Source organism: Mytilus edulis, chromosome 10 (genome assembly GCF_963676685.1).
Source record: "Mytilus edulis chromosome 10, xbMytEdul2.2, whole genome shotgun sequence".
Classification (NCBI taxonomy): Eukaryota; Metazoa; Mollusca; class Bivalvia; order Mytilida; family Mytilidae; genus Mytilus; species Mytilus edulis.
This window is the reverse complement of record NC_092353.1, coordinates 16,599,158-16,620,410: the sequence shown is the minus strand read 5'-3', so window position 1 is coordinate 16,620,410 and position 21,253 is coordinate 16,599,158. Positions and strand designations below refer to the sequence as shown.

Genomic DNA, 21,253 nt, shown 5'->3' with positions numbered 1-21,253 from the left:
TAAACATGTTTACTGTACACGGTGTTTCACTTTGGTGTGAACACGGCCTAAGAGATAAAAGAATATGTTAACTACAGAATGTACCTCATTTCTACCTCCAAGTGGCTGTCACTTCAACACAAGAGATTTCTTTTGCAATTCAAATGGTAATGTAAAATTGAAATCCTAATACTCAAACGTAGACCACCTGATTTTCTGTGTTGTTGACATAAATGATAAAAATTTAAAAGAATAATTTTCAACATTACAAAATTGGGTTATACAATCTATTTATATGAACTACACTGACTGACCTAATAAGTAATGTGTGCCATCAGGGCTAGAACTTAAGACTTTGGTAATGGTAGCCCACAGAATAAATTTTGTAGCCCACATATTTAGTCCTATACAAGAAATTTCAGTAGCCCACACCAAATTTTAGGGGCCATTGGCCTGTGGGCCCCTGCTAATTTCATACCCTGGCCATTGTTTATCATTCCTGACTTTTACACTAAAAGAAAATATAGCCAAAGTAGGTAACAATGAGGTACTAGAGAGGTTTTACAGTTCCTGAAAAGAAAGATATTGTATACATATATATTTCAGTAATGAAAGCTTATTCCACAATTAATGAAGTTTTAAAACTCTTTAATAAATAATTCAGAAAACATTTGGATTTCAGAATTCATTGAAAATTCAAATGAACTATTGTTACATGTAATTTCAAATTTAAATAAAAACCCTACTTCATAGAATGTATGGATTTTACATATAATTAACATTTTTGGTGGAGTTCTTGTTGCTTGGTCTTTAGTTTTATGTTACATTTTATGTACTATTATTTGTTTGTTGTTTTCTTTTCTAGCCATGTCTTTGTGAATTTATTTTTGACTTATGAGTTTGAATTTCCCTCTGGTATCTTTTGCCCCTCTATGCAATGAAAAATGTTTATACCTACATTACTCTGGAAAAATATTCAAAAATTGAATGCTAGCTCTAATTGATAAATTTTAAGGAGACAATGTAATTATAAAGGAGTAGGTCCAGTAAGACCCCTTTTTGGCTCCAAAATATAGCAGTTTTACAAAATTGTTAAAATGTAAACTTTTAGTTGTTCATTATACAGTAAAATGCTTTTGCTACATAAATATGGGGTTTTTGACATAATAATGCATATTTATCGGGTACTAGCACCATAAAGTCATGCTAAATTACTGAAATCGTCACAATTCTAGCATTTTAGTTAAATTTTAGACGGTTTTCGTGTAAAATGAAAGTGGCCGCATTCGTGTTCATCCTTAATATTGAAATGTAAGTTGTATTTTATGATAATACATAACATATATAAAGATTGAGGATGAACACGGATGCGGCCACTTTCATTTTTGACTAAAAACATCTGAAAAGTGACATTTTTCGGCATGTTTGGTAGATTTTTCATATTTGAGCTTGAATCGGATCGTTTTTAATGACTAAATCAGTTAAAATTTTCCCCATAAACTAATTGAGTCAAATGAAATAGACACTTAAGTGATTAAAAATTGGTCAAAATCTTTCGTCAGATGAACCTGAAATTTGAGGCCAAAATCGGTCCTTACCGGACATACTCCTTTCTTTCATAATTCACCTTAACTAGGTAAAGGGTGAAACATACTTTTTCCCCCTTTTTTTAATTAAACTCTTTTCACGATTTTAAGGGGATGAAAAGGGATGCATACTATACATAGCTGAGTACTATACACGGCTAAATACGGTACTAAAGTTTTTAGGACCTATATCTTCATTAATTGTGAAATCGGTTTACTTACTGTTGAAGCCTATAGTGTAAATTCCTGAGATATGTACATAAATCGAAATAAATGTCATGGTAACTGTCTGACAAGTTTGTGTAAAATAAGAGATTTTTTCATCAAAAATGACATTGTGAAGAAATCTATCAAAAATGTGTGTAAAGTAGTAGTTTTGTATATTGAGAATGACAATGTAGCAAAAAAAAAAATCTATTGTAAATATGTGTATAAAGTAATAGTTCTGAGAAAGAATCTGTGAAAAACTCTATTGATAGTATGACATGTGTACATGTTTTGTGCAAAGTAGTATTTTTGTAAAATAACAATGACAATGTGAAACAATCTTTTGAAAATATGTGTTGATAGTATATTGAATAATTTGTGTGTGCACTAAATTGTGTTAAGAAATTAAAAAAAAATTAATAATTTTTTAAAAATGAAATTTTCAAATCCTAAAAATGTCAATTCATGCTTGTTTTATGCATTTGTTTGATAAATAAATCTGTTTAGAGACTGAATGTGCATTATATTTAATCAACATGTAAATTATGTCCTTACCTGCACAGCTGACGTTCTACATGTTTGCAATAAAACAAATGACGAAACAGCATCTGGTATCTTGTTAATGCCTAAAATAGATTATTATTTACTAAAGACCAAAACACCTGCTTCATTAAAAGTCAGGGTAATTCTATGCAGGTCATTTCAATTTAACCAGCTTTATGATTTTTCATTAAATTGATTTCAAGATATTGCAGACTTGATTGAATGTTTAATTATTTTCCTATTTTCATTAACTTCTTAACTATCCCTACCTCGACTGTAGGGTTACCATAGATTTCAATATAAACAATATTTACATGTATATTTTCTGGTAACTTTTCCAAGTTATGTCCCTATTAGATGCAACCTACAGATCAGAACTGGGAACCAGTTTGTAAACAATTAATTTTCTATTAATATATTAAATCTCCCCAAAAGAGGTGTGGCTTGAGAAAAAGCTGTATTTACAAAGTGCAAACTATATTATTGAACTTAACGATTAAAGTGCAGTGAAAATAAGTTTTGTTAACGTCTGTGCTTTTATCGCCGATATCTTGTTTACATTTGATACAGTCTGTCCAACCTGAAATGATTCTGACTTTTGGTCCAAAGAAGCACAGGTACAAAACGAGATTTTGTTAATATATGTATTTATTCTGAATACATTATTCACTATATATACAAATATTTTTAAAATCTCTTCTTGTACCTGTGCAAAGAAATTGAGCAAAATGCGTCAATTTCATAAATTTTTCTTCAAAAAGATTCATTATATCATAATTATACGGATTATATTTTGCAACCATGTGATCACATTTAGCATATTTGACAGCTAATACGCTGCACGGTTGTCGAAAGCCATGCTTTTTTATTTAAAATCTTGGTTCCTGAAATGCTTTACTTATCCATATTGGTCTTTGCTATCAAATGTTTTAAAGATCTGTATTTTTCGAAACGAATAGTCAGATCAGGACAGACCGAAAAATCCGGATTTAAAAAAAAAAACATTGTTTTTGTCAATAAAATGTTTAGGGTCAGCTTCAGAAACGGAGGTAGGGTCGGGAAACCAGAAACACATTATTTATTTATTTTGGCCCTATCATTTCTTTACTTGCAGCTGCAAGTACATAATGTATATACTTGTGTTTCTCTAATATACATACCTTCCTATTCAGAACCAATGAAACTGGCCATTTAACAACATAATCAAATGAAAAAGCTTCTAATCCTGACAGGTGCAGATCTGTTGGGTCAACTCTGTAATCTAAATATACACAAAATATAAATAATTTAAAACTAAACCATGTTGCAATAAATCATGGGTCATCTTTGTAATAAACATGATGAATAAATAAACTTAAAACGCAAATATTTCTAAACAAAAACAATTTGCAAAAAGTCATAACTATTGTGTTTTTTATCCAATCATTTTTTTTTACTTGCTGTTATTGCACTTGAAAATTATTACCATTAAAATATATTATCCTAAAAAAAACATTCCCTTTAACATTAATTACAATGTTGATGAATTACAAACCTTTTTCTTGTTTTGTATCAATAGTTAATATCTGGAACAACTGTGTGATCAAATCATAGGGTAAAAGTTCTACTCTAAAATGAAATAAACACTTTTTATCTTAAAAAATCTGTAGCAAGTACAAATCTATATTATCTATATAATCAAATCAAATGGTACTTTTTGATTGTAAATTTGATGTTTCTATTAAAATAAAATCAAATTCCAGATTTGAAGGCGTGGGTGGATGGGAGACAGTTTTAAAGAACCATACTACCTATCATAATAAATTTTCATTTTAGTTTTAATTCTTACAAAAATGTAAACACCATTTGATAATTTGATTGCCTCCCCACTGTTAATAGATAAACAACACATTTTTCATCTAAAAATAATGGTTCCATGGAATTCTCATCAATAACATTAAATCAAAAGATGAAATAATGTTCTTAATTTCAACAATAAGCAGATATTTACTTGAGATCATCTTTGAATGGATCAACATTAGCTGTACTAGTTCTGAGTGCCAGTTCTAACAGACTCTCTAATCTGGAAGGCATTATGTTATCAATATCCTGCTTCATTTCTTCTTCTGTCATGTCCATAAACTGTACAAGAAAGTCTCCCTTGTCCAGCAGGAAGTAATGTTTTATTGACCTGAAATACACAAAATCACTACAACAAAGTGTCCCATGTCCAGCAAGAAGTAATGTTATATTGACCTGAAATACACAAAATTACTACAACAAAGTCTCCCTTGTCCAGCAGGAAGTAATGTTTTATTGACCTGAAATACACAAAATTACTACAACAAAGTCTCCCTTGTCCAGCGGGAAGTAATGTTTTATTGACCTGAAATACACAAAATTACTACAACAAAGTCTCCCTTGTCCAGCAGGAAGTAATGTTTTATTTACCTGAAATACACAAAATAACTACAACAAAGTATCCCTTGTCTAGCAGGAAGTAATGTTTTATTTTACCTAAAATACACAAAATTACTACAATAAATGATCTTCTTTCTTGATACATGTTAAGAAGTATCCAGATCTTCTACCTTTTGAAATAAAAAGCTTTATGCAAATAGCTAATGCAGTCCCCTGGTTATAATCCCTATGCCTCACATTCTGAGACTTTCGTCTATAAAAACATGATTCTGAATGATTTTTTGTACAAGTTTAATGCCTTTTTAAGATAAAGGTTTAAATGATTTGAAAAAGTGTTAACATCTTATGGTGTCTACAACATGGTTATGGACAGTTATACTTAACCAAAAAAGAAAGTGAACATGAATGTGTTCATAGCACACTCGCACTATCATTTTTTGTATGTGTAGAGAACTGTGAAATTGGGGTAAAAACTCTAATTTGGCATTTAAATTAGAAAGATAATATCATAGGGAACTGTATACTAAGTTTCAAGTTGATTGGACTTCAACTTCATCAAAAACTACCTTGACCAAAAACTTTAACCTGAAACTTGCATGAACATTTTCTATGTTTAGTGGACTGTGAAATTGGGATCAAAACTCTAATTTGGCATTAACATTAGGAAGATCATATCATAGGGAACATGTGTACTAAATTTCAAGTTGATTGGCCTTCAACTTCATCAAAAACTACCTTGACCAAAAACTTTAACCTGAAGTGTGACAAACGTACAAACAGATGAACGAACCGACACACAGACCAGAAAACATAATGCTCCTTTACTAATGTAAGTGGGACATAAAAATTTGAAAACTTTTAATTTCATATAAATTGTTAACTGACTTCGAGAAAAGCATTTGATTGTACATTTTCAATGCATTTTCCAAGTAACCTTCATTTAACCTTCTTTTGTGGTTAATATTCATGTAAATCAGTAAACTTAATTACATTTACATGTATCTGTATGACATATTCAGCAACAATTTACATGTTTTTGTAAATGCTGCAGCCACCTTGAACTATAAAGCATAACGATGAAGATGTAGATTGGTACTGTATCTATGGAATACATTCTCAGTCTCCTTTACACTTGTGTTGAATATGTTTTTTTCAGTATAAAACGGATTTTATTTTCTGGTTTTTATTCATATAATTCCTACAAGTTAAACAGATTACCCAAACCTTTTAAAAACACAAGCAACTTACTTTATACGAGAATTTAATTCTTTTTCCTTCATTAATAAATCTAGCAACAATTTACTGGCATAACTGTAGGCTTTTTCTATCTGTTCGTAATATTTTCTTTCTTTTAAAGTATATACCATTTCTACTGCATAAGGAAACTTTGGATCTCTTCCTAAAATAAAAATTCATGTTTTAAATACTTTAATATACAATCAACCAAAATTTGTATTGCATAGCTATATGTTTGCAAATAATCCTTATCACATTATATAGTATACAGTTTTTAAATTTTGAATCATATTTCAAGGTCATTTTCTTATTTTTAATAAAAAGAAAGTAAGTGCTATATTGCATGCAGATATAAACATGAATCATACAGACACAATGGTTATTGGCTTGGACCTTCTAAAATAAAACACCTCATTAGCACTATACATAAAATATACCTAAATGTGTCAGAACTACACAAAAATTAAACCCCTCTCTCAATAAAAGCTTGCAGCCTTTTTTAGGAGTGGAGAGGCTTAGGCACCTAATTTTGGCAAAAATCCGCTAGCGGAACCAACAGTAAATTCTATCTGTAATTTAACATTGTAGACTCACATACTAAAATCATCTAAATATGTGAAAACCTGTAATATCCACAACAAGAGTGCACACGCTGAAATGTCTCGCCTTCTATACTTATCATTGATATTATGTTGATAGTCCTAAGTATAAAGCTAAGCTTTATAACAACTGTACCATAAACTTAACATTAACCAAGATAACTAAACAAAGACCAATGAACCTTGAAAATGAGGTCAAGGTCAGATGAACCATGCCAGGCAGACATGTACAGCTAACAATGCTTCTATACAACATATATAGTTGACCTATTACTTATTGTTTAAGAAAAATAGACCAAAACACAAAAACTTAACACTGTGCAATGAACCGTGAAAATGAGGTCACGGTCAAATAAAACCTGCGCGACTGACATAAAGATCATAAAATATTTCCATACACCAAATATAGTTGACCTATGGCATAAAGTATTAGATAAAAAGACCAAAACTCAAAAACTTAACTTTGACCACTGAACCATGAAAATGAGGTCAAGGTCACATAACATCTGCCCGCTAGACATGTACACCTTACAATCATTCCATACAACAAATATAGTAGATCTATTGCATATAGTATGAGAATAACAGACCAAAATACAAAAATCTAACTATAACCACTGAACCATGAAAATGAGGTCAAGGTCAGATGACACCTGCCAGTTGGACATGTACACCTTACAGTCCTTCCATACACCGAATATATTAGCCCTATTGCTTATAGAATCTGAGATATGGACTTGACCACCAAAACTTAACCTTGTTCACTGATCCATGAAATGAGGTCGAGGTCAAGTGAAAACTGTCTGACAGACATGAGGACCTTGCAAGGTACGCACATATCAAATATAGTTATCCTATTACTTATAATAAGAGAGAATTCAACATTACAAAAAATTTGAACTTTTTTTTCAAGTGGTCACTGAACCATGAAAATGAGGTCAAGGACATTGGACATGTGACTGACGGAAACTTCGTAACATGAGGCATCTATATACAAAGTATGAAGCATCCAGTTCTTCCACCTTCTAAAATATAAAGCTTTTAAGAAGTTAGCTAACACCGCCGCCGTAGCCGCCGCCGTAGCCGCCGCCGCCGCCGGATCACTATCCCTATGTCGAGCTTTCTGCAACAAAAGTTGCAGGCTCGACAAAAATCAGTGGAGAGGAACCAAATGCTAACTTGGTGTGTAATTAATTATAGTATGGACTGTATGACAGATAAGGATAACACTACATATACCACAGCAACCATACATCACAAAAAAATATAACATCAAATGCATCTAGATGTCAAAACTCAGTCTTCAACAAAAGACAGTTGTCTATTCAATAAGTCATGTCGTATTCTATTATACTCACCACACAACCTAATAACATTTAGATATTTTCCCGTATTAAGTATTTTGTCAGCTACTTGTTCCAGGAATACAGGGATTCTCTCCCTACAGATTGTATAATGCTGGTCCCAATATGCATCATTGTAATCTTCTTGTAACTTCTCTTTCTGAATCGTCTCATTTTCTTCTACCAAAAACTGTCAAAAATTTAAGGTATTTAAATGTATTAGATATGGAAAAAAGGAAATTTTATGATATGTATTCTCATATAGGAATGCTTAAAACAAAACTGAAGGATATTCAATGACGTTTTGTGAAGATAATTGTAGAAATTATAAGTTGAAGAAAAGAATATGAGAACTTAATGTTCACTATTCAAAACAGATATGAAAATAACAAAGTGTTAAATATTACATAAAGATGTGATCATATATATCATTTATTAGTTTTTATGGAATTGACCACATGCTGAGTTTATAACAATAATGCTTTTCTGATAGAGAGGCATATAGATTGTTACATTGATACAAGTGGATTATCGGATTTATCCAATCGAGATAGTTAAATTATCAATTTTAAAGTCCGAGCCTTGGCGAGGACTTTAAAATTTATAATTTAACTATTGATTGAATTTATAATTAAACTATCTATGTAATAATCAGTTTCTCTAATGATTAAAAGATAAATTTCCTTCTTTTCCAAACCAAAATCCCCTTCGAGTGCCTTCCACTTTCCACTAAGTTGTCAATTTCATTAACACCTGTTAGAACATTTTGATCATTTCAGGGAGCTGAGAAAGGTTATAACCCTTTGACTCAGCCAATCATCTTCTGAGATCACCGACAACCACACGTTGATCAATTTCTTTTATACAATGGGTTCGGAAAGGGATATATTTCCATAGAATTAGAGAAAAATATTTATTAAATATTTCTATTTATTTTAGAATAAAACATTTTTCTTTAATTTCTGAAAGATGTCTGATTCTAAAATATTCTGCAAGAAAGATATGAGTAATTTTCAGGATTATAAACTCAAATGTTAAAAGCTGTAATTACTAACATTCCCTTGTATATAATCTATCCACGATTAACAATATTGTTTACTAACATTCCCTTGTATATTATCTATTCACGATTAACAATATTGCAAACATACCTCAGAATAAGGATCTTTTATAATACCTTTGTATATCCATTTCTCTAATATCTCAAAATATGGTACACAGGCCTATAAAATAAATAAACAAGTATTATGAAAAATACAGGTATTCATTTATACAAAAATTTAATAAAACAATCTATATTGTTTTAAACAAATTTTCACATCTCTTGTCATAATTAAATCATAGTTGACTACCAACATGATATCTTTACAACAGTAAAACATTGGTCAATTCCTATATATAAATGGAAAATTCAATCAAAGCTGCATGGAATTGTCAAGAAATAAAAAGATATGAAAAATGGATGATTTATAAAAATCTGTCAGGTTTGATGGTATGTGAAAGAAATTGAATAAAGTCTTATGTCAGAGTAACTTTTTCTTTTTGCCATTAACCCACATTTAAGTCATATTAAAAGAGTGACAGGTGAAAAATAATATTTATCCAATTCTTGAACCAATGCATGTATATCATAAACTTAGTCTCCAGTGCATGATTTTCTCAATTTTTACGCAAATATATCTTATAATCGTCAATATTTTTTCTCTCTGTCTGTTATGATTAAACAAATATGGCAGCTCATTAAATGCTGTGTTTTGACACCGAAGTTTACCGATTGTCACCTTATAGTAAACAATCAACAAAAAAGCATGGATATTGAGCATGTGTTTAACATGTACAATCAGATAATAGTTTATTTCAGTGACAGACCCATGTGTATACACCTTATCGCTATTTGTCCGCCATTACTGGATATCACACAGGTTCCCGTAAAATTTTGACGTCATAAAACAAAATATCTGACGCCACAATGGAAAAGTAATTGTTGTTGATGTCAAAAGTTCAAGCGGCCTGGTCAGCCGGGATTAGCGATAAGGTGTATTGTGATCACTGGATTTTTACGAGAAGGTTCATGCTGAGGTCACTTTGCATACGGAAAATATGTCAGCAAATTGCTTTCTGGAAGCAAGCAATTAAAAAAAAGTAAACTTCTTTTCAATGTGGACAAAGTAAAGTTTTTTTTTCAGAAAAAAGTACATGTACATAAGTTTGATAATGAATACTATCTATTTTGTTATAAAAAAAATATTTGCATCATTTTTTTTAATTTGAGGTTTCATCATGTTCATTTGACTTTAAAATCAAAATCATGAAATTTTGTTTACTTACAGACTGTGTTAAAAATAGACATAGTTCCTGGCATTTGGCATCACTGAAATAAATATGTATTCATAGTTGTACAAACATGATAAAACAATAATTTCAAGAAGATTCTTTATTTATCAATTGAAAATAAGATATCCTGGATTTGTTATCCTTCATTTTTGATGTCTGACACATCCAGTATTTTGGACATACAAAGGTGACGTAAGAAAAAAACAAAACTTTACTTCATTGTCAGAGCACACAGCTTACAATACTGATTCATTTAGCCTATGCCCAGGTGCTTATCGAAAGGTATCCTGGAAAGGCAAAGTAACTTTTCTTGTATGTGTCCATAATAAGGGGTGCAGCGGCTGATCATCCTTTGGAAAAATGGTATTCTCCTGTCTAGAAGGACACAAACTTTTTTTTGGATACAGGTGTATGTTTACAATATTTAAATCCAAATTAATGTCATCTGAGTGTTAATGTTTTGCAACTTACCCAATCAAACCAGAAGTTTTCTCATGTAACAAACTTAATACAGCTCCTCCTATACACTCGCCCTGTTAACAAAAATCAAACTTGTAAATATATTTTGTTCAATTCTCTTTAATTGATGCTTGCTTAATGTCCAGTTGCAATTATTCAATTTATATTCAGGACATGAGTAAACTTGTAGCAGAAAAAAATTGAGTCCTCAAATGGTTCATAAGAATAACTTGTGGAACTTTTCTACTTTGAAAACTAACTTTCCAGTCATTGGTATTCATTATTTGTTCTTTGTAAAATACCAATGTATTTTTTAAAACTCAACTTCAATTTTTTATATAGTTTGTGATTAAAATGCATATGCTTATATTTAATCCTGCAAAAATAATAAAACAAAATAGTCTGAACCAGAATTCTACCATATTTGTCACATGTTTAATACATCTGAACATGAATAACTATGTGTATAAATTGTCTTAGTAATGAAGGTTTTACAGTTTTTCATTGAAGCACCTTAATCAATACAGAATTCATACTTACCCTGTTAATAGAATTTGCTATAGAAGCTAAAATGTCCAATGTTCTCATTGTTGGTTGTATGTAAAACCAGAACTTTTGAAGAGTTAAATTTCCCTGAAATATAAAATGTAGTTATTTTGAATTATCAGGGGTTACAATGTGTTCTCATTTGTAGCCATTATTCTTAATATGAGCAAATTGCAGTTTACAAAGAAAATATAATGAACCAATGACACTAAAATAAATACATGTACAAACCTTAAAGGTATGAATCAATTACACAGTGAATTAGCATATTTTATTTTAGATTCACATAAGAAGTGTTTTTAATATCATAAATAGTTAAATCAATGTACCTGTCCAATTGTACTTACATTTCTATACTGTTGCTCTAACTGTGCTACTAAAACCATATAATCCTGCAAAAAATAATATAGGTTAATAATCTAAAAGATAGATTTCAAGTGATAATTTGAAGAATGCATTCAACTGTTCCAGTTTAATACCAAAACCATCTTCATCTAAACAAGAGGTACTTTTTACAGCAGTGACGTAAGTCTATATGGGTACACAGTTTAAAAAAACTCCAGCACATTTTCTAACAGAAAAAATCAAAACTTCCTCACAGATCTATCAGACATAATAGAATGGCAACCGTTTTGATTAAACAAAGCAAAAACTTTATTGAAAATCAATCTTTTTTAAGATGAAAAAGTGTTTATCTCATGTAGACTAACTTTTATAAAATTACTTTCTTTAAATTTGCAAGTAACACCAACAGAAATCTCCATTTTTTATCTTTTAACATTCATTAAAATACAAGACAATGGAATTTTAATTGTGATGTTAAACATGTGCACATATTTTCTATCGGAATCAGAAACTGGTGTTTTGTTTACAAAGCGAAAGAGAAATATCATCATAAACATGTATACATCACTTACCTTTATAAGGGTTCTCATAGAAGCACTTAACGCATGGTTAACCAGCCCATACTCAAAAGCAGATTTCTCTGAAATACAGAGGATAAAGATATTTTTTTATTATATGTAATAAACTGATGAATGAAAGAATGTGCATAATTTAATATTGACAGCTAACAGATTGATATAAATATATTAAGTTACCTTCAATAAATCGGACCACAGTAGAATAATTTGAACACAAAGGAAGAAATCTTCTAACAAGTTCTTGTACTGAAGGATCTGAAAAAAAATTATGATACAACAATAATCTGATTTAGACATTTTCATACAAGTTTAAATAAATTTAAAAAAAAATCAGTTTAAGCATTTTTTCATCATTCAATAATTCATGTTGTTATTTGTACAATTTAATAGTTCCTTTTTTTGTATTCATTCATTTTTGTTGTTACCATTTATTTTCTTTTCTAACATTAAGTCATCTATAGCTGTGGAATCAGTTTATTCTTAAGTTTTCTATGTTGTGTCTATTATTTGTCTGTCTTTTCCTTTTGTAAGCCATGGCGTTATTCTCAATCTACGAGTTTGACAGTCCCTCTGGTATCTTTCACCTCTCCTTTGTAATAAATTGGTTATCAATTACCATTCTAAAGATTTTTAAGTAAGATTCAATAATTTCACTACACTGTTTTTTTTTAAATTTTCTATATATAAAACAGTCAATATATATCATACCCATTAGGAAAGTTCTGTGATTCCAGAGAGCAAATAATACTTTTAAAGCTTAAGGCCTTGCACTTCTTCAATCAGGAATGCAGCTTATTTTTTACCTGATTGATGTTATTATTATGTTAACAGTGCAAATTTACCTAAACTTTCATCAATCATGAATTCTTTAGGAGCATATCTTTCTGTCAATGCTCTGGCAAGTATGTATTTCCCTTCTATCCCCTGTAAATGAATGATAAAACATATTCAAGTTTTTAATTCTGTTCATAAGATAAATGTTTGTCCTAATCACAATTTAATAACTTAAATTTAAAAGATCAGACCAGTACATAAAATTCTCAAAAACTGCAATTCATGAAAATCTCAAATAACATTATTTTTATAAATTCTAGATTTAACTAAAAAAAAACACAATGATCTATTATCATTTATGAAAATGTTAGAGTGAATTTCAAATATGATTAATACTCACCTCCATACATTTTAATAAGTCCTCTATAATAGCTTGTTCCTGCATAGGCAAAGGGAGGCTACCCAAGGGTACAATATTCTGTAAAAAAAAACATGCAAATATTATATCTACATTATGTAAATTAATATATTTTGGTATTCAGTTCTTCCATAATGAGACATTTAAATAATTTCACAAGATTTTTGTAACACCTTTTTTTCAGAGATTTTAGAATAGATGATAGTCTATGGATTTCTTTTTTTCAATGGTTAAATACAGAAATGTAATCACCATCTTTATAAATTATTTTGTGAAGTATCAACATCTTTTAAATGACATCAATATCTAAAACAGTAATGTTACATAAACACCATGTCTGAATTGGTCCATTAAAGTATCATCAAAAGTGGAAATGTTAAAAATTTTAAAACAAAGAGAGAAACTATTTAACTATGCATAGTAACAAGGGGAGGCACTTTCAAAACCTGGTACCTTTTTAAAGAGGCAAACTTAGAATTTTTACTTACACTTTCACAGAACTTCACACTCACCCATAGTTGAGAAAGTCCCATGCATGTTTTACTAAACAGCCCAAAGAACAATTTTTGGACTTTATTCTATCAAAATAAGACTACATTTGGATGAAGATACTTCAATAGATACATGCATATCATTACTGACTATAGTTATTTTTCACCTACTTGATCTATAGGTTCATCAACTCCAACAATAAAGTCCAATGTCAAACTTGGTCTCTGAAACAACCATTCTGGCTGGGGAGGTATGTTGACTGAAAAAAATTACATATGTCCAAAATAACACTCGTATACTTTTGTCATAAAATTAAGAATGGAAATGAGGATGTGTCAAAGAGACATCAACCTGACCAAAGAGCATAAAACTGCCCAATGTATGAATATCCTATCTGAAAGTGGAAAGGGACAATGCTAATTAATTTTCTTAATATAAAATATTGTTTTGTAGTCAATTAATATCACATATCAAATTTCAAAACTTTTGTTTGTTATAACCATTTCAATTAGTGTAAATTATTTTATTGAAGTAACTCATAAAATCATCGAATGACTATCTATATGTGTTAAATTTAAGTGGTTGTGTTCCACTCAAGACATCACATCTAGCACTTATTACCATTTCTTTTCATCTGTTTCTCTCTCAAAGCCTTCCGTAATATCTCTGTAGACGTTGTACCTGCTACTGATTTGGATTCTTTTAGTAACATGTCTTTTAACTGAAATAATGATCAATACTGTGGATTCATTTATTTACATTTTTACCAATTTTCATGGAATTGTTTGAATACTGGATTTTATGGTTCAATCATAATCAGGGTTTCCCCTGGGTAAATTATTTTTTTCGCTACCTCTTTCATCAAAAATACATATTTTTGCCACTTTATTTATTTTTTTCGCCAAATAACATATATATATTTTTTTCATTTAAAATTTTCCTTCCCCCCCCCCCCTAAATGAGATGAGTTTGTCCCATTGTTGTCTATGATTATTCTCTCAAACTTATCTTAGAGTCTACATTGTAATGAATAAACACTTAACATTTATTTTTAACAAAGAAGAACTTTATTTTAACTTAAAAGGGGGAAAATTTATTATATTTTGAACAACTTTAAAAGAAGGGGGCCATAAACTTAAAATAAAGAAGCTATAAGTCCCGGAATATTCTTGGACATGTCTTAACCATATCATACCAGAAAGATGTAGTTTCTTTGGGAAAGTTTCTTCAAAATAAAAATATGTGCCCTTTTGTACTAAAAAGTTGTTTTTTATTTTACAACAAAACAAAAGTTTTTATCACTAGAAAATGATCCCTCATTTAAGGTGTAGTCATTACATTGAAGGTGTAGTCATTACATTGAAGGGTTACTCTCATTCGAGGGGTTGTTCCCAGATCTTCCCAACCTTTTGAATCGAGTTCTTCACTACGAATTTTCTTTTTTTTTTTAGACCATTGTAAATGAAAAAATTGAAAAGTAAAACTAGTATGCTTGAAACACGTGTCACTGAAACAACTTTAAAGTACCCACTCAAATCAATTATCTATCTCAAAGTCAAAGGATAATGTTTTAAAACAGAGATTTTTTGTTACTTTTGAACATTTTTCCTCATAATAACAGTATTCTTTTCTGGACTATCATTAAAAGAAGGAGAGGAGACATCAAAATTTTGCTTCAAACACGTGTGTCGCAAAGTGGTTAATAAATCCTTTATGTGACATGTGACGGACACCATTTAACTATATCATTTTGTCAAACAATACAATGAAATCAACACCATTATTAACTAGTCCTTTGTTGTCGATAGCTATAAAATGCAATCAGCTGATTATTGATTTTCTGTCAAAATCTTAACAAGTTCTAGGTGAATTCCGAGTATTGTCCGATCAGGTAAAGTCAGAGAAACCCGAAAAAAGTAAATAAACAAGATGGTTGAAAAAAATTTGTTATATATATTTCTTTCGCCAAATTCTTTCGCAAATGACGAATTTTAATCGCCAAAATTATTATTTTTTCACAAATTGCTAAAATGGCGATCGCCAGCGAAAACTCTGAGCATAATCAACATACAAGCCCATGGAAAATTTGTGTTTTTGTAAAACAATTAAAACCATGATTTTATCATCACCCAATAAATAATTAACAGCTTACTCATAAGCTGCAGACAGACAAGTCTTCCTACATTGACCATTTCAGTGAGAGCCAGTCTTTAATCTTAGAAGGGCCTGATGGGTTATTTTTGTTCTTCGTGATCAACAAATTTTCGCTATTATGATCCGTTTTTCTATAGATTTTTTTTCTTTTATATATTCGTGATCAGTGATCATGGATATTTATTTTCTGTGAATCATGATTGACATTAAAATCAACTCGTGAATTGTGATGAGACCCCCGCCCATCAGGCCCCTCATCTTACTACTAAATTCTGCACGGAAGCAGACAATTTGATTGAAATATTGACCTCTTAAACTCAAGATGATCATGCTTCCTGATAGTACTTATAGATTTCAAATGATCAATAAATATATCACTCGTTTTTCATTGTAAAGGAATGTAAGGTTTATTTGATTTTAAACCAATACACAATACACATTGCATGACAAATGTCTATGCAAACTAACATCAAAACCCTGAAATATGTTAATGTGTAGGTAACATAATGTTCCTGCAGCATATAATATTTATGTAATTTTTGTTCTACCTGAAATGCATGTTATTTGTTTCACTAAACGACCAATATGAATTTCAGTTTACCTCTGTGAATTCTTGATTTGTAATTTTGGCACCAGGGGCAGGTAACTGTGAGAAAATTTTACCATGCTGCAGTAATGTCATCCCAGCTTCATCAGCTTTGGTCTTGGCTTGTTTTTCTAATATTTTTTTTGTCTGAAAAATATGATCACATCATTATGTAGTTTGCAACTTGAAGACACCAAAAGAACTTTACTTTCAAATACATGAAATAGTCAATACTGCAGAGTACTTACTTACATGACTTAGTAAACATATCAATAATATTCTTTGGAAGAATTCCAAATTTATTGCAGCAGTATCATTATGGGCCATAACTTATGGCTGTAGTTTGATTGAACATAAATTTCCATAAAATAGATCCTAACAGAAACTTTATAATTAAATGAACATTATCCTGTAAAGCCTTAATCAATTCATTTGATTTTGACAGTTTTTCTATTGAAGGTTATGGTTCTCTCTGGCTTACTCCGCAATAAAAACTGGCAACCATGAACACAGTTGTGTTGAAATAAATTTGACAAAGGTGCACTGAAGAGACATTTATTGTCGAAATCCGGATCTGGAGTACTAAAAAAATATTGACACCGTATGTTTGTGGCATAACATCGTGGCCACATGTTAAAAAAAAATTTCTGTTTAGTATTAAATTTATATTAAGATCCATTGCCATTGGTTAGAATAAATCTAGGTGTACAAATCAGTGATCAGCTATTCCATTTTCATATCCAACTGAAATCTAAACATCTAAATCAATACCCAACAAAGCAGTGCATCTCTAATCTACACCTCTAAACAACCTGATTAATACCCTATGTTCTTTTACAGAAACATCAGCAGACCCTGAGAGACCAGTTTTCATCTGTGAACAAAGTCAATATTATATAAAAAACAAGAATGTGTCCAAAGTACACGATGCCCCACTCGCACTATCATTTTCCATGTTCAATGGACTGTGAAATTGGATAAAAAATATAATTAGGCATTAAAATTAGAAAGATAATATCATAGGGAACATGTGTACTAAGTTTCAAGTTGATTGGACTTCAACTTCATCAAAAACTACCTTGACCAAAAACTTTAACCTGAAACATGCACTTTCATTTTCTATGTTCAGTGGACCGTGAAATTGGGGTCAAAAATTTAATTTGGCTTTAAAATTAGAAAGATCATATCATAAGGAACATGTGTACTAAGTTTCAAGTTGATTGGACTTCAACTTCATCAAAAACTACCTTGACCAAAAACTTTAACCTGAAGCGGGACAGACGGACAAACAAACAGACGAACGAACGAACAGACAGACGGACGGACGCAGACCAGAAAACATAATGCCTCTCTACTATCGTAGGTGGGGCATACAAATACAGTTTAAAGGCATGGATATTCATATCATCATAAGAAGAAAATTTATCTTTTAAGGCATTCATTTTTTAAGTCTGCTGAGGGCATGTATTTTTCTTTAATAACCACCCAGTTGCACTTATTCTTATTCTAAACCGTTAAAAGTGCATCTTTTTAATAATTATGGTACTTTTTATAAAGATTCAGGTGTGCAATCTTTTTATGTAAATTTAATTCAGAGCAGTTATTTTTTTCTCTTTAATCACTGAAAATTGCTCATTACATTTAATTATTCATATTTATTCTAAATATCTAATCAGTAAAGTTATGTTTATCTCATAGTAATCTGATTTTTAATGTATGGTTCATTTAATTTTTCATGTAACAAGGAAACATTAAATTTTATTGTTTTCCAAAGTCATCATATAACTAATACAAAATTGTACCTCATTGTATATATAGCCACGAAATCTACAAGAATTGAAGTGGCACTCCACAAATGATAAGAATCGAGAGCATGCAAGTCTGTTTGTGGGGATAATAACTAACCTTTGTTTTAAATTTGTAAGGTTAAAAAATTTAATTTGACATTAGTGCATATTAGGGGAAGTACAAACCTGTTCTTCTTCAGTCAACTGTGACAACAATAACACCAATGGATCCAGGTCACGCATGCTGAAAGATATCAAAAGAAGACAAGAGTGCACACACTGAAATGTCTCGCCTTCTTTACTAATCATTGATATCATGTTGATAGTCCTAAGTATAAAGCGTTATTACAACTGTCACATAAACTTAACATTAAACAAGATAGTTAAACAAAGACCAATGAACCATGAAAATGAGGTCATGGTCAGATGAACCATGCCAGGCAGACATGTACAGCTAACAATGCTTCCATACAACAAATATAGTTGACTTATTACTTATAGTTTAAGAAAAATAGACCAAAACACAAAAACTTACACTGTCCAATGAACCGTGCAATTGAGGTCATGGTCAAATAAAACCTGCGGGACTGACATATAGATCATAATATATTTCCATACACCAAATATAGTTGACCTTTGGCATATAATATTAGATAAAAAGATCAAAACTTAAAAACTTAACTATAACCACTGAACCATGAAAATGAGGTCAAGGTCAGATGACACCTGCCAGTTGGACATGTACACCTTACAATCCTTCCATACACCAAATATACTAGCCCTATTGCTTATAGTATCTGAGATATGGACTTGACCACCAAAACTTAACCTTGTTCACTGATCCATGAAATGAGGTCGAGGTCAAGTGAAAACAGTCTGACGGGCATGAGGACCTTGCAAGGTACGCACATACCAAATATAGTTATCCTATTACTTATAATAAGAGAGAATTCAACGTTACAAAAATTCTGAACTTTTTTTTCAAGTGTTCAATGAACCATGAAATTGAGGTCAAGGACATTGGACATGTGACTGACGGAAACTTCGTAACATGAGGCATCTATATACAAAATATGAAGCATCCAGGTCTTCCACCTTCTAAAATATAGAGCTTTTAAGAAGTGAGCTAACACCGCCGCCGCCATAGCCGCCGCCGGATCAATATCCCTATGTCGAGCTTTCTGCAACAAAAGTTGCAGGCTCGACAAAAATGATTTTGGGCAAAATTTATCTGTCTTATACAAAAACAGATATAAACCCAAAATCGTTACATTTTTATGCCTTTCTTATCAGTGTTTTATATTGATTATTTCTTAAAATACAATAAAAATTTGTGTGCTGATCAGCTTGTTTTCAAAATAGTAAGATAACATTATCATGTGACTAGAAAGAAATTTAAATAATAGACTTGTAATTAAATACACGACAGCTCTCATTAAAAAAAAAAACTTTTAAGAAATAAAAAGAAAATGGAATCACTTTTCTTGTTCCCTTTCAAAATAACAAACTAAATAATTAAGTTGACAGAAAAATTGTTCTTATTAAATCATCTGAGTTATCTCCCATTAAAAATATAAATAATAAATTATCTGAGTTATTCCCCTTAAAAATCAAAATCTTTAAATTTCTCATTAAATAAAGATTTAAAGTCTTTTGACAATAAAATAAGTGATCTTAACAATATGCCTCCACTTCATCTATGATATGTATGTAAGTCAAGCTGTTTAGGGAAGGCAAAAAAAACAACACATTCAAGTAATGAGAAAAATATTGTCATAGCAAATAAGAATATACCGGTAATCATATTGTAGATTGAAACGATGAGGATCTTTACTGATTACAATATATTTATTTAAACCCATTTATGTTGTGTGGAGTTAAGAAATGGCTGGCCTAAAAAACTGTAATAAGCCTTGATCAAAAAAATCAATTAAACCTACTTTTTGCCTTTGAGTTCATCATACTTTGCTAGAAATTCAATGGGAGTTGTTGATGATTCAGCTATTTTTCTCTTTGCCTGATGAGCAGAAACCTGGAAAAAATAAAATAAACATAGTATTTCAAGAACAATTCTGCTAAGTGAGGGCAAATTAAGTCATAGCTAGATACAGATAAACACTTGGTAATTTGTCAATGCCACCTAGCTTTAATGGGGAATTTGTCAATAGAAAAGACCTTTCCTTTTGATATATATACTATATAGACACATATTTTCTCTTAATTGATTTTACTGGAACTATGGTAATCTCAAGCACAGTTCACTGAATAATATTGTGGCTACATGTATTATCATAGAGACATTTTTGTCTATGCCCTAAATATTTTTAACACAATTGGATTCTTATCAATTTCTTCTGACATACTTGAAAGTAGAAAAATGTTTTAAAAATACTCTATATGTGTATCAAAAGTAATGACTTAATTCTATTACTAAAACATGAACATCTCAATATCAATTAATTGTTTGTATCACCTGTGTGGTAATATAAGGTGTTGTATTCTTCTGTAACATTTCAGTATAAACTTCTGCTCCAACTGTATCAGTAGACCGAACCCTGAAATCAAAATATTACGATAAATTCATAATTTAATCTGTGAAAATATTGGTAAATTCAACAAACAATAAATTTCTATCTGAGTCTTTATATTCACTGAAAAACATTTAAACGAATGCATGTGTGGTAGTATTATCTAGTCAGGATCATGAGGATGGTTATCCAGTATTTTTGTACTATTTAAAAACAGGTTTTAACAAGGAGAGTATGCATCAGACAAGTGTAGAATAATTTAAACTATTATTTGTTGTTATCAGTCATGTTGTTACATGCTATGTATCTTTCTTTCTTCTAACCAATATGACCAAGGAATTTATTGCACCCCATGGTAA

The 21,253-nt window shown here is 30.5% G+C and overlaps 1 protein-coding gene across 2 annotated transcripts in view; it reads right to left on the bottom strand.

Annotated features, from left to right (window-relative positions):
• LOC139490498 (gamma-tubulin complex component 2-like) overlaps positions 1-21,253 on the bottom strand; it is a 39,089-nt gene that overhangs the window by 14,195 nt on the left and 3,641 nt on the right. For both annotated transcript variants that reach the window (XM_071277273.1, XM_071277274.1), the window contains exons 3-23: positions 20,840-20,921; positions 20,307-20,398; positions 18,553-18,610; positions 16,595-16,726; positions 14,461-14,560; positions 14,010-14,098; positions 13,330-13,407; positions 12,998-13,079; positions 12,333-12,410; positions 12,150-12,217; positions 11,580-11,624; positions 11,227-11,319; positions 10,699-10,760; positions 10,222-10,264; positions 9,045-9,116; positions 7,909-8,083; positions 5,964-6,114; positions 4,306-4,485; positions 3,850-3,923; positions 3,476-3,576; positions 2,328-2,398 (exon numbers count right to left, since the gene is read on the bottom strand). In XM_071277273.1, coding sequence (XP_071133374.1) covers positions 2,328-2,398; positions 3,476-3,576; positions 3,850-3,923; positions 4,306-4,485; positions 5,964-6,114; positions 7,909-8,083; positions 9,045-9,116; positions 10,222-10,264; positions 10,699-10,760; positions 11,227-11,319; positions 11,580-11,624; positions 12,150-12,217; positions 12,333-12,410; positions 12,998-13,079; positions 13,330-13,407; positions 14,010-14,098; positions 14,461-14,560; positions 16,595-16,726; positions 18,553-18,610; positions 20,307-20,398; positions 20,840-20,921 — 1,926 coding nt within the window. The remainder of the gene's footprint in view (positions 1-2,327; positions 2,399-3,475; positions 3,577-3,849; positions 3,924-4,305; positions 4,486-5,963; positions 6,115-7,908; positions 8,084-9,044; positions 9,117-10,221; positions 10,265-10,698; positions 10,761-11,226; positions 11,320-11,579; positions 11,625-12,149; positions 12,218-12,332; positions 12,411-12,997; positions 13,080-13,329; positions 13,408-14,009; positions 14,099-14,460; positions 14,561-16,594; positions 16,727-18,552; positions 18,611-20,306; positions 20,399-20,839; positions 20,922-21,253) is intronic.